We start from the raw sequence: 15,118 nt of genomic DNA on the forward strand, positions 1-15,118 counted from the left end.
CCTGATAATGATACATATTTAATGGGTTAATATTGACCACATGGAAAATACTGCAGCTTCTTGACATGTTAAAGGATATGCTCAAAGATGCACTCATTCATAAATGATTATTTTTCTCACTTTATGCAGAACTTCAGGTCCATTTTTAATTAATAAGATAAAAATATAATAAAATAATGAATTACACTTATTAAAAACTACTCATTGCAGGCCCAACATAAAAAAACAGACGAATAAAAGGAACAAATGCAAACTTTCAAGCTTGCAACAACTTGTTCACCACACTGTTATTCATATTTCTGCCTGCATCCAGATCTAAATAATGAATATAATATCACAAACCCATGAAATAAACGTTGTAGAATATTATGTAATTATAGGCTGTATTTTGTCAATACATGTAAGACTAGATGTAATAATATATAACATAATATATATATATATAATAATATATTCTGTGTTTACCTTCCTCTTGCCACTGCTAAAGCGTCGATCTCGTCAAAGAAAACAATAGACGGAGCAACAGTTCTGGCCTTCCGGAAGACCTACAGAAACACACAAATGAGATCAAGCATCGCCGACTGCTCAAAAACACAGAAAACAGGCGCACTGTGCCTTTACAAGACCATCACTAACCCTCAGGTTTAATATTAATGAACATAAATTAATATTCCTCACTAAAAGAATGAGCAGAATTTGAATAAATTAATGATTACTACTACTACTGCTGTGTGTTTCATTAAAGAAATATGGGTATAAATCCCTCAATAATTGTCATTATTCTGGGTGATTTACCTCTCGAACTGCTCGCTCTGATTCTCCCACATATTTACTCAGTAACTCTGGACCCTGCAGAGACCAAACATTCATTATTACTGTCAATAATTCATTAATCAGTCATCAGTGCAGTTAGAGATCACACACATCGGCTGGATGAAGCAGATACAAATGGCATTATCCAGACCTCAAAAAATGACTACACTATTGAAAAAAAGTCTCTCTGCCACACACTCTCTTGTCTCTCTCTTTCTCCCACTCACACACACTGGTCTGTGTTTTCTCTCCTGTAGGGGGTGTGTGTGTTTTCCGTAACTGCTCCTCCAGAGATTGATATCGACTCTGCTTCTGAACTGTGTGCGTCTGTCAGACTAAACATCCTCCTGCTGTTGCTGAAACACTCCTAAACATTGATCAGATCGAGACGACACACATCGACCTTCAGTTCACACACACACACACACACACAGATCTACAGATGCATCTACTGATTATAGATTACAGCCAATAACACTATACATGCACAAACACACATCTCCACATGATCTTGATTTCCTCTGATATTAAAGTATTACTGATTGAGCATGGTCTCTACTATTAACACATTGTTTGCATATTTTAATGTTGCTAACATGCTTTAGAAATGTTGATGACCCATTTGTTGCATCCCAATTCGCATGTTATCTGTCCTGAATAGTATTCAAAAATAGAAGTAGTGCGTCTCAAACAGTAGAATGCTGAAAACAGAAGGTTCCTGGACGGTCCACTAACTGTGCTAGAAATAGATTTATTAACTGCTGAGACATCTGTTTATATTAGTGTAGTTGTTGTGTTACCATAGCAACCATACAATCACCACAACAGATCAATTACTGTTGTGGTTGTGTTACCATAGCAACTATAGAATCACCACAACAGATCAATTACTGTTGTTTTCATGTTACCATAGCAACTATAGAATTACAATCACGGATCAAATCATGTTGTTGTTATGTTACCATAGCAACTATAGAATCACCACAACGGATCAATTACTGTTGTTGTGTTACCATAGCAACTAAAGAATTACCACAACAGATCAATTATAGTAGTTGTTGTGTTACCATAGCAACTATAGAATCACCACAACAGATCAATTACGGTTGTTGTGTTGCCATAGCAACTATAGAATCACAACAGATCAATTACTGTTGTTGTTGTGTTACCATAGCAACTATAGAATCACCACAACAGATCAATTACAGTAGTTGTTGTGTTACCATAGCAACTATAGAATCACCACAACAGATCAATTACGGTTGTGTTGCCATAGCAACTATAGAATCACCACAACAGATCAATTACTGTTGTTGTTGTGTTACCATAGCAACTATAGAATCACCACAACAGATCAATTACTGTTGTTGTTGTGTTACCATAGCAATTATAGAATCACCACAACAGATCAATTACTGTTGTTGTTGTTGTAACTACAGTACTATAGTCCTCAATTACTATAGTATATTATAGTAACTGATCTGCTGTGGTGATTGTACAGTTGCTATGGTAACAAAACAACTACAGTAGTTGATCTGTTGTGGTGATTCTACAGTTGCTATGGTGACACAACAACTAATCAATCTGTAATCAAAACTATAGTTGTTGCGTTACCATAGCAACTGTAGAATCACCACAACAGATTAAAGTACTTCAGTATGGTTCAAAAACACTGTAGTATTTACTACAAATCACTATAGTATTTTTCCCCTGGCCCCTTTTTTATTTGCTTTGTTTTGAAGATGTTCGCTCTGGTTAGCCCGCTGGTCACCTTGATGGAGAGGAAGTTGAGCTGGCTCTCGTTGGCCAGTGCTTTAGCGATCATGGTTTTGGAGCATCCCGGCGGTCCGTACAGCAGCACACCTTTAGGGGGCGTTATTCCCAACCGGGTGAAGACCTCTGGGTGACGGAGAGGCCACTCCACTGCCTGCTTCAGCGCCTGCTTCACCTGCTCCAGACCACCAATATCACTCCACTGAACCTGCACACACAAACAGTAGCATTACAGAAGTTCATTTCGGTCACAGAAGTAAATGTTAACTGTACATTGTTATTTGACCAATTAAAAATGTCCTATAATTGTAAGTGTGCATATATAATTGTAAGACGAAAAACAGAACTGCAAGAAAAAGCCAGACAATATTGCATTTTTACTATCTTTAGACGAAATTGAAGAGATAAACTTACAATTCATACAAAGTTTAAGTTCTTTTTGAAAATATAATCAGCTAGCTGAGTGAAAGTGCTGGTCCTTTATCTCATGCTTCTGCAAATACAGCAGCCTATTCATTGTATAACAGAAAATGTCCTGTGCATCTTTTTACATTTATTTTCAGTTATAACTAACTCATTTATTATACACTATTCCATTGGTGCATGGAACTTTGAACATGATTTCAGTGTTGATCCATAAAGACTTTTAATGCTTTAAGATTTAATGATTTTAAGCATTGAGTGTTTTTAACTTTTGTTTGTATGAAATTATCTAATGCTGAGCTGAATATTGTGCTGAATTTATATTTTGTACTTTTAATGGCTGCTTCTAAGTGCTGTTGATGCATGTGTTTTGCCTTTGTTGTTGTTTTTATATTAAATTGGATGGTAAAAAAAAAGATGATCAAAAATGTAATTAAAAAGAAGAGTAATGCAAAATATCAAGGATTTTTCTAAATAAAAAAAAGCCATCACTATCATGAAACCTTACAAACACATAAACAAGGTTTCCTAAGTTTGTGTTGTGTGATTGCTTCTATTTTCAACATGGACAGCTTCATTTTGTGTATTTGCTCTGTATGTCTGTTCAGAGTGTACATGCTGTGCTGTGACTGGCCGGTCAGTCTGTCAGTCAGGCTCTCTGAATGCTGATTGGTCAGCTGTTGTACCTTTGGCACGTCGATGGCCACCTCTCTCATTGCACTGGGTTTGACCTCTGTCATGGCCAGCCTGAGGTCAGAGGTCGTGACCTTCACCCTGTCCATCACCTGGACATCAGAGAGAGCGGATCTGGAGCCTAAAACCCTCCTGAGAGCGTGAAGACCTGCAGAAGCACATAACATCAGCAACACTGAGCTACATCACACGCACGCACGCAAGCACGCACGCACGCACGCACGCACACACACACACACACACTCATTTAATTAACCTTTAATATAAGACTATTGGACATCTTTTTACTCTCAAAAGGCTGATTTATTTATATAAAAAATGCAGTAAAAACTGAAATATTTTTGTAATTTTTATATTATAGACATAATTATAAATATAATTATAGATATGATTTACTGTTGTGATATAAAGCTGGATTTTCAGCTTCGTTAATGTAGTCTTCGATGTTGAAAACAAACATTTGAGCTCTATATTGAAGATATAAATTGGAGTATTTTCAGAGGAAACCGATTTAAATCTGAATATTTTTGGACAATATTCACATTTCACTGTATTTATCATCGAATAAAGCACAAGAGCACAATAATAAGACAGAGAAATATTAATAATATGGATGAAGTTTCATTCTGTTCAATGCTTCAGTAAATAAATAATGATTTATAGAAACCTGTTCTTATCTAGGTCATCATGGAGAAATCTGGAGTTATTTTTGACATCACATTCATGTGTGTGTGTGTGTGTGTGTGTGTGTATGTGTGTGAGATGCTGAAGGTGGAGCGGCTGTGGCCACTCAGAGGAAACTGCACATTATTGATCACACACTGACTGCAGATCAGTTTCAGACAACGAGGGAGATTTGAGCTCTGAGTGACTGAATGCTGAGCACGCACAAATCACACACACACACACACACACACACAACACACACAACATCCCATATACACACTAAAAACAAACACACAAACACTGTGACATCGCATACACACACACACACACACACACACACACACACAACATCACATATACACACTAAAAACAAACACACAAACACTGTGACATCGCATACACACACACACACACACACACACACACACACACACACACATAGTAATATCACATACACACACGCACATTTATACACAATACATCAAATGCTCATACACACAAAAACATCACACACACACACACACACACACACACACACACACACACAAGACAAAGAAGAGACACACACTATTATGAACGGCAAGCACAAACATTAACACACACTCCCCTACACATCCTTTATACCTTTATAGTGATATTTTTAAACAGAGACGCATCTGTGCTCAGAAGGAAACACGCATACACACACTCATAGACACGAAGACACAGTCATCCTCAACACACACAGGCACACACTCACACATCTCATGCACACACACACACACACACACACACACACACACACACACACACACACACACACATAGACATGCAGACACGCACACAGCTGTCTTGACCTTGCTACAGTAACCCCAGCTGTCCTCCAGAGAGCGTGTCTGCTGCAGTAAACACACTCATCAGTGTGTCAGTAATGTGTGTATTGTGTGTTTCAGCTGTGATCCGCACATCTCCACTGCTGCTGAGGTCATTGTGACCCGCAGAGGAAACACCGGCATTTAACACACACACACACACACACACACCTGCATCAGGCGACCAACAACAACTCCACAACATGCATCAGGCTTTCACAGCTCGTGTCTTCAGTCACTTTGGTCAATATAATGCAGAATATCACTATTATTTTCACTTTTAAAACCTTTTCAATTGCGACGCTTCACTAATTGCACAAAAACATGAAGCTGGACTGTTTTCAACACTCAGAAAGGGTTCTCCATCATCAATATCCTCATATTAGACTGATTTCTGAATGATTATATGACACTACTGGAGAAATTCAGCTTTATATCACAGCAATAAATAACCTTTCCCACTATATTTTAATAGAAATGCTATTTTAAGTAGGGGATCATGTAGATAGAGCAAGATGTTTTCCCAGAATAAAGCCTGACAGGGTTCTCAGCAGTTTTTGTAGACAGAATAAAAAGATAAAGTTCTGTTCTGCCACCAGGATAATGGACATACATTCTCCTGATTATGACATGGCCACAAAACTGATCTATCACACACAACACATTGATCAGAGCTGTCAGTTTTACTTTACTAACTCTTTAATTAAACTTAAAACTTGAAGAAAGAAAAAACCCAGCCCACACTAACCCGTTTATTATTATTCAGTCACAAGAGGGCGCCAAAGGGTCAAGAACAGCATGGAACTGGAAGATTGGAAGGATGGATGGATGGGGGAATGCATGGATGGAGGGAGTGGTTGCTAGGGTGTTGCCAAGTTATGATGGATGGAGGGATTGGTTGCTAGGGTATTGCGAAGGTATGATGGATGAATGGATGGATAGAGGGAGTGGCTGCTAGGGTGTTGCTAAGGTATGATGGATGGACAGAGGGAGTGGTTGCTAGGGTGTTGCTAGGGTATGATGGATGGATGGACAGAGGGAGTTGTTGCTAGGGTGTTGCTAAGGTATGATGGATGGATGGATAGAGGGAGTGGTTGCTAGGGTGTTGCTAAGGTATGATGGATGGACAGAGGGAGTGGTTGCTAGGGTGTTGCTAGGGTATGATGGATGGATGGATAGAGGGAGTTGTTGCTAGGGTGTTGCTAAGGTATGATGGATGGATGGATAGAGGGAGTGGTTGCTAGGGTGTTGCTAAGGTATGATGATGGACAGAGGGAGTGGTTGTTAGAGTGTTGCTAGGGTATGATGGATGGATGGATAGAGGGAGTTGTTGCTAGGGTGTTGCTAAGGTATGATGGATGATGGATAGAGGGAGTGGTTTATAGGGAGTTGCTAAGGTATGATGGATGGATGGATAGAGGGAGTGGTTGCTAGGGTGTTGCTAAGGTATGATGGATGGATGGATAGAGGGAGTGGTTGCTAGGGTGTTGCTAAGGTATGATGGATGGATGGATGGAGGGAGTGGTTGCTAGAGTGTTGCTAAGGTATGATGGATAATGGATGGACGGACAGAGGGAGTGGTTGCTAGGGTATGATGGATGAATGGATGGATGGAGGGAGTGGTCTCTAGGGAGTTGCTAAGGTATGTTGGATAGATAGATGGATAGAGGGAGTGGTTGTTAGGGTGTTGCTAAGGTATGATGGATTATGGATAGAGGGAGTGTTTTCTAGGGAGTTGCTAAGGTATGATGGATGGATGGATGGAGGGAGGGAGTGGTTGCTAGGGTGTTGCTAAGGTATGATGGATGAATGGATGGATGAATAGAGGGAGTGGTTGCTAGGGTGTTGCTAAGGTATGATGGATAATGGATGAATGGACAGAGGGAGTGGTTGCTAGGGTATGATGGATGAATGGATGGATGGAGGGAGTGGTTTCTAGGGAGTTGCTAAGGTATGTTGGATAGATGGATGGATAGAGGGAGTGGTTGCTAGGGTGTTGCTAAGGTATGATGGATGTATGGATGGACGGAGGGAGTGGTTGGTAGGGTGTTGCTAAGGTATGATGGATGTACGGATGGATGGAGGGAGTGGTTGAACCAGCCCTTAAATACTGAAGCGCAGTAAACTCACCGGCTTCTTTGCAGACCGCAGCGAGGTCTGCACCCACGTACCCGTGCGCCGCATCTGCCAGCTCCTGCAGCTCCTCATGCGTGGCGTCACAAGGCACGGAGCGCAGCAGAGTCTGCAGGATATCCCTCCGCCCGTCCGCATTAGGAACGCCGATCTCCAGCTCCTTATCAAAGCGTCCGGGTCTCCTCAGCGCAGGATCCAGAGCGTGAGGACGATTGGTGGCTCCCAGAACCAGCAGCTGCCCGCTGTGACCCTCCTGAGGAACACACACAGGTACATAAAGCCGATGTGAAAACTGATCCAGAGATCCCAGCCCCTGAGATACTGAAGATTTAAGAATGCATACAGCTAATGAAGACGTCCGACACGCAGATGGAGACTCACCGAGCCGATACCGTCCATGAGTGTGAGGAGCGTGGCCACCACCCGCTTCTCCACCTCATTTTGAGCTCCTTCTCTTTTAGGACACAGAGCATCTAACTCATCGATGAAGATGATGGACGGCTGCCTGCCACACACACACACAGAGATAAAGATGAACACAAACACACACAGATACACACATTTATACATGCACACCCAAAGACAAAATTCACACACGCAAACCAACACAAACACTCAAACAAACACACACATACATATTTATACACACACACACACACATTTACACATACACAGACACAAAGATAAAATGCAGACATACACACAAGCAAACAAACACATGCATATTTATACATACACACACACATACATTATAAACATATATGCACACACACATTTATACATACACTAACACAACAACAAAACTCACACTCAAACAAAGAAACAAACAAACAACACACACACATACACATACATACATACATACACACATACACACATACATACATACATACATACATACATATTTGTACATACACACAAACACACACTTATACAAACAAACAAACACACACACATATTTGTACACGCACACAAAAACACACTTAAAAACACACTCAGATACACCTTTGTGAACATACAAGCCCAAAGCTAAACACACAAACACACACAAAACAAAAAGCCCACACACACACAAACATATTTATACAAACACATTTAGAGATGCACCGGAACACGCAAACCCAAAGCTGAACACACACACTAATACATAAACACACAGATATTTACACACACACACACACACACACAGAGACACATTATCAGTGCAGTGTGTTGCACCTCTGCGCCGCCTCAGAGAAAATCTGCCTCAGTCTGGCTTCAGTTTCTCCATAAAACCTGCAGAGGGCAGCAGAAACAGCTTCACGTTAATCAGAGCATGATGACGGTGTGTGTGTGTGTGTGTGTGTGTGTGTGTGTTACATATGTATAAGTGAATTAGAGAGAAAATCTAATAGAATGTTTCACACACTTGCTCATGATCTCGGGGCCGTTGATGACGCTCATGTGAGCTCCAACCTCATTGGCTACTGCTCGGCCAATCAGAGTCTTGCCTGTGCCGGGCGGCCCATACAGCAGCACTCCTCGAGGAGGCGGGATTCCTGCAGAGATGCCAAAACACAGCAGTTCATATAAGCCCACTTTTATTCAAAACTCTAATTGGAAAGACCAAGAGCATAACATTGTGGAACAGTGTGTGTGTATATATATATATTTCTCAATTAACAAATCGTTCAACAGCCTCTGCTTATTTCAGGATATCTCCAGCCTTAAATGAGCAAGCCTACACAATTAGGACTAATGTAAGAAGGTCAAAGGTCAGAAGGTGTGTGACCCCACCGTAGCTCTTGAAGAGTTCTGGGTGTTTGAGCGGCAGTTCGATGGTCTCTCTGATGACCTCCAGCTGACCTCTGAGGCCTCCGATCATACTGTAGGTGACCTTTGAGCCCTGATCCTGCTCGTCCCGCAGGTCCACCTCAGACAGGCTCAGATTGGTGGAGCTGCAGACGCTGTAGAAGGAGCCGGCGGCGGACCGGCCTAGAGGGGATACAGGGAAAATCACATATTATTTATCAAATTATAAATTAAATTATATTCTGTTCACATCTACCTGTAACCCAAACTCTCACAGTACTGTAAAAACAGTAATTACACAGAGAAGTATTTATATTATTTATTAATTTATCCAATAATTGTATTTTATTAACATCTACCCCAACCCTAAACCCAACACTCACAGTAATGTAAAAACAGTATTTATACCAAGTATGATTCATATTATTTATTAAATTACCCAATAGCTGTATTTTATTAAAGTCTAACCCTACCCCAGCCCTTACAGTAATGTAAATATATGAATTAAATGTCGTACAGTGTCATATAAATTCTGCTATACTGATGTGAGTGTCCAGAGCTGTATCCCTTCTAGACTTTACCTCCCGCAGACGGAGACCCAGCAGAGGTGAAGGACGAATCGCTCAGATCTCCAGGTGTAGAAGGAGTCAGAGGTGTTAAGGGTGAAAGGTCATCTGATGGGTCAGGGACAAGCTCATTAGTAAGACTACACTTCATTTATTTTAGAAGAAAAAAGTCCCTGTGCATTTACACCATTGCTTTGTTGTTATTGCAATATATACACACACATATATATACATATATATATATATATATATATATATATATATATATATATATATTCACACATATATATATATATACATATACATATATATACATACATACATACATACATACATATATATACACACACACACGTATCTATATATATATATTTATTAAAGGTCCCTGTGCATATACCCTATTGAATTGAACTGAATTGAACACTGACCGTCTTGAGGTGTGCAGATGGAGAGCTGCTGGAGCTGTGAGGACAGATCTCGAGTGACTCCATCTGAACACTGAGTTTCTCCATCCACACCCTGCACTGAATCCACCCTAAGCTCACAGAGACGGCCAAAATACGAGACAGACACGGAGCCGCCCGGCAGCAGGACACGACCCTCTGAGAGAGAGAAAAGCAGATCATAATGATGCATTCATTACCAGAGGTTTAGAGGAACACCCAGAAGGGATACAGCTGTGGATCCTCACATCAATATAGCATCACTGGACAGCAATAATTCATATTTTTACTAGTCCTAGGAAAAAATGAGGCGTGGTCCAAAATAAAAGTGTTTTAACAATCTAAGTGTATATATTTATTATGTATAGACATACATATATATAGACATACATATATATATATATATATATATATATATATATATATATATATATATATATATATATATATATATATACAAAAACACATGAATGTATATATTTGAGAAAATTGTATTTATATTTAGATAATAAATATGTATATGATAAAAATTATATATAAATTTAAATACGATTTAACAAAATCTTCTTGTATAGTTTTGCTTTTATGTATGCGTGTGTATCAGATATACATAATGAATATATATATATATAAAACACACACACCCACACATGTATTATGTCAAAACAAAGTTTTATTTTGGATGCATTTGGATGCCCAGCACTAATTTTTTTACATTACTCTGAGGTTTGGGGTAGACATTAAAAAAATACAACTTAATGGGTAATTTAATAAATAATGCTTATAATTCGCATTAACATCTGACCACAGCTGTATCCCTTCTAGTAACAAACAAAGCTTAGAGACATCAGCAGCTGTATCTCAAAATTAACCCCTTTTACCCTAAACAGTGCACTATTTGACACAGCAGCCATTTCCAGTGGTGTCCTAAACCATAGTAGATGTCTTGAAGTGCATTCAATCAATCCCACAATGCACCACAATGACGATTGTACAGCCCATGCACACCTAACATCTATAAAATAACCATAATACATATAATATCAGCGTGCTGAATGAATATCCACATCTGACCACTAGATGGCATCCAGAGCAGAACACTTCCAGTGTCTGTTTCTAAATAGTGAATTATTAAAGTAATGTTTGTATACATGACAGAAGTCTGATCACTTAGTTTTAGTAGTAATAGACTTCACTACGTGTTTAATAACTAAAAATCACAGGCTCTGAGTGAAAGATTTATTGAAGCACAACAAAAAAATAGCATCCCTTCTGTTCCCCAATCCTCTAGTAGACAACAGTAGGGAGTAGTGAATGAGGGTGTAGGGGGTGATTTTTGCCACAACTGAAAAACAATGTTGATGTTACCCAGCATCCGCAGCAGATAACTCCTGAAGTCTTCAGTGTTCAGCACTTTATCTTCAGGCCTGTCATGAGTCAGAAATACACAAATAATTATTACTTCCAGCTGAAAACTAAATTAAAAACTCCCCTCATGTGAAATATTTATTATTTATCAAATATTCCCCAAGTGATGTTTATTGATATTGGTCTCATCACCCATTTTGGGGGTCTAATTATTTTTTTCTGTGATGCCCGAGCAGGACAGATGTCCTGTTATTAAGCAGCTGTGATCTACAGATGTGTTTTGAGCATGTGTTTCCACTCTCCGCCAGCAGATGGAGACACTCACTGATCCTCAATGAATCTTCAGGAGCCATATTGATTGACAATATTCATTTTGTGTCGTCTTTATGTGTGTTTTAACTCTCAAAGTGGCATTAGCTGTTGACTTAGATTGTATGAATTAACATGAAGTAGAATTTCAGCTAAAATTATAATCTTCAACTGGAGTAAATCTGGCACTGAGGGCGAGTAAACTAACAGCCAGTGTTGATTTGTGTGTACACTGAATGATCCTGCTGTGTGTGATTATGGTCTGTTGTGCTACCCGAGTCTGAGCTATATATATGTGTGTGTGTGTGTGTGTGTGTGTGTGTGTGTTACCCGAGTCTGAGCTGTACGTGTGTGGCCTGCAGCAGAGCTCCAGTGATGGGCAGCAGACTGACAGCAGCTCCAGCACGCACACACAGACTCTGCTGGACACTAGACTGCAGACCCACACGCCGAGAGGGAAACTGACACACTGGCCACGCCACACACACCTAAACACACACACACCGTTATATACAGCACATACAAACAGACAAACCATCATACACACACACACTCACACACACACCTCCTGCCGTCCGCTGCTGCTGGAGATCAGCACAGGGCGTCCGATGCAGATGTTGAGATTCTTCATAGTGTTCACACTCATCTGAGCCAGATACGAGCGCCAGCGCGCAGGAGATTTATCTTCCGCTGAAACACACACACACACAGACACAATTCAATCAGCACACATGGTATAAGTATACACTGTGTTTCTCAACCACGTTTCTGGAGGCCCACCAGCACTGCATGTTTTGGATGTCTCCTTTATCTGTCAGACCCATTTCAACTCTTTCAGTCTCTGCTAATCAGCCGATGGTGTAAATCTGGTGTCTTGACAAATGCTGCGTCCCAATTGGCATACAACCCATCCTAAATAGTATCTGAACATAAAATTAGTAAGTTCCAAATCATAGTATGTTGAAAAGAGCATGCCAAAGGGTCCCGTTTGCTCTATTTCCGGTAGAAATGTGAAGTGTAGATCCGTCCATGCATCCGACGGCTGATATAGCCCACAATTAGAACTCAATTAGAACTACAAATGCAGGTGAAAAGGGTAAATAAACTACAAACATGGTGGCCGCACAAGACCAACCGTCAAGTAGAGAGGCTTCGGTTAAGATATTTTTATGACTGTTAATTAATAAATAGTCCACTGGAACATATTGAAATGGTGTTTTCTGTGTTATATTTCATCTGCAACAACAAAGTGAACTTATATAAAGACGTGATTGGACTTTAACATCTGAATGCAGAACTGTCCAAACACCTGAGGAGATTTCTCTGCATGACAGACTTGTGAATGGGAGATTATCCCATATCTCATAACTAAGCAACACAACGATCCGTTAACGAGGAGGTAGGATGTCCCAAAGCTTGCATACTCTTCTGTTACACACTTCCTTCACACAAAAAAGTAGGGCGTAGAATAAGTATGCGAGTTGTCACGCAGCAATAGTACATGTGCGGAGCTGTGGTCACATGTTTACATTTTGGCAGTGTTTGTGCTGATTCAGACTGTTTAGATGTTGAGGTACAGCTGGTTTTATATTCACACATTCAGACTTTCTCCTTAATGATATAATTTCAGTAAAGTATTGTTTGTAAATGCTAAATAAATCACATTAGCAGCCAATGACTATCGAATAACACTGTTCAGAGTCAATTAAATATTGCTAATGTTGTTTAAGTCATACTTGCATGCTAATTCAGAACCAATATTCAAAGTAGCGTGGTAAACAATATATAGGGAGTGTGTGTCACTGATCAAAAATGAACAAATGCGCAAATATAAAACTAACTTTAGCTCATTTGCTCAGAGCAGTGGATCGTGTTATACTAAGTGTATAATTTGTACATTACAGAGTGTGTGGCACAGTTCTGCCATATTGTTTGTCTTGTTTTGCTCATTGTTATCTTCAACTGAACACTGATCAACATAAACTAATAAATTATTACTATCTACTATTAAGGCGACGTGGTGGCGCAGTGGGTGCGTTCGCCTCACAGCAAGGTCACTGGTTCGAGCCTTGGCTGGGTCTGTTGGTGTTTCTGTGTGGAGTTTGCATGTTGCATGTGTTGGTGTGGGTTTCCTCCGGGTGCTCTGGTTTCCCCCACAGTCCAAACACATGTGGTACAGGTGAATTGGGTAGGTTAAAATTGACCGTAGTCTATGAGTGTGTGTGTGAATGAGTGTGTATGGGAGTTTCTCAGTGATGGGTTGCGGCTGGAAGGGCATCCGCTGCATAAAACATATGCTGGATAAGTTGGCGGTTCATTCCGCTGTGGCGACCCCTGATTAAAATAGGGACTAAGCCGAAAAAAAAATGAATTAATGAATATCAACTATTAATTAATAACAGTGATTATTACATTCAATGTTATATAAAAGGCAGTGTGGTGGCGCAGTGGGTAGCGCTGTCATCTCACAGCAAGAAGGTCGCTGGTTCAAGCCTCGGCTGGGTCAGTTGGCGTTTCTGTGTGGAGTTTGCATGTTCTCCCTGTGTTGCCGTGGGTTTCCCCCACAGTGTGTGGGTGTTCCTCAGTGATGGGTTGCGGCTGGAAGGGCATCTTCTGTGTAAAACATATGCTGGACTAGTTGGCGGTTCAGTCTGCTGTGGCAACCCCTGATGAATATTCCGAAGAAAATGACTGAAGGAAAGTTACTAAACAACATATTTAATCGCATTAAGTGCCAAATAACTGGAGGGTCCTGTCGTAATCTACTAGTTTACTGTAATTAATTTTGTGCCCATTTTGTGCTGTTTCATATTGAGGTAAAGCTAGTTTTTGAACAGTGACACAGTCTCTATATTGTTTACTGTTACTTTGAGTATTGGGTCTGAATTAGCATGTAAGTATGACTTCAACACAACATTAGCGATATTTAATTAACTGTGAACACTGCTGTACTCTGATACTCATAGGCTGCTAATGTGATTCCACTGTTTAGAAATAGCAAAGAACACTTTTATAAAATGTTATGATTAAGGAGAAAGTCTGAATGTGTGAATATAAAACTCTACCAGTCTCGTTCATTCAGTGTCCCGTTACCTCTGTCTATGAAGTCAGTAACCGTCAGTCCGCCGTTTCCCTCCGCTTCATCACCGGCTTTCTCCGTTTCTCCTTCACTCATCCGCTTTTTCCCTTTGCTTTTCTTACTGGATGACATGATGCTGGATTTACTACTACATGTGTCTTAAACTCAAATACACACAAACACACACACAGCCCACGTGTGTGTATAAAC

General features: G+C 40.1%; 1 protein-coding gene across 2 annotated transcripts in view; it reads right to left on the reverse strand.

The window, feature by feature from the left end:
* afg2a (AFG2 AAA ATPase homolog A) overlaps positions 1-15,118 on the reverse strand; it is a 58,138-nt gene extending 43,020 nt beyond the window's left edge. For both annotated transcript variants that reach the window (XM_056471695.1, XM_056471694.1), the window contains exons 1-15: positions 14,923-15,118; positions 12,395-12,519; positions 12,160-12,317; positions 11,521-11,579; positions 10,138-10,311; positions 9,725-9,817; positions 9,129-9,326; positions 8,761-8,890; positions 8,571-8,627; positions 7,734-7,857; positions 7,350-7,605; positions 3,696-3,850; positions 2,585-2,794; positions 796-849; positions 466-545 (exon numbers count right to left, since the gene is read on the reverse strand). In XM_056471695.1, coding sequence (XP_056327670.1) covers positions 466-545; positions 796-849; positions 2,585-2,794; positions 3,696-3,850; positions 7,350-7,605; positions 7,734-7,857; positions 8,571-8,627; positions 8,761-8,890; positions 9,129-9,326; positions 9,725-9,817; positions 10,138-10,311; positions 11,521-11,579; positions 12,160-12,317; positions 12,395-12,519; positions 14,923-15,040 — 1,991 coding nt within the window. In that variant the 5' untranslated portion in view covers positions 15,041-15,118. The remainder of the gene's footprint in view (positions 1-465; positions 546-795; positions 850-2,584; positions 2,795-3,695; positions 3,851-7,349; positions 7,606-7,733; positions 7,858-8,570; positions 8,628-8,760; positions 8,891-9,128; positions 9,327-9,724; positions 9,818-10,137; positions 10,312-11,520; positions 11,580-12,159; positions 12,318-12,394; positions 12,520-14,922) is intronic.

Source organism: Danio aesculapii, chromosome 14 (assembly GCF_903798145.1).
Source record: "Danio aesculapii chromosome 14, fDanAes4.1, whole genome shotgun sequence".
In the NCBI taxonomy this organism is placed as follows: domain Eukaryota; kingdom Metazoa; phylum Chordata; class Actinopteri; order Cypriniformes; family Danionidae; genus Danio; species Danio aesculapii.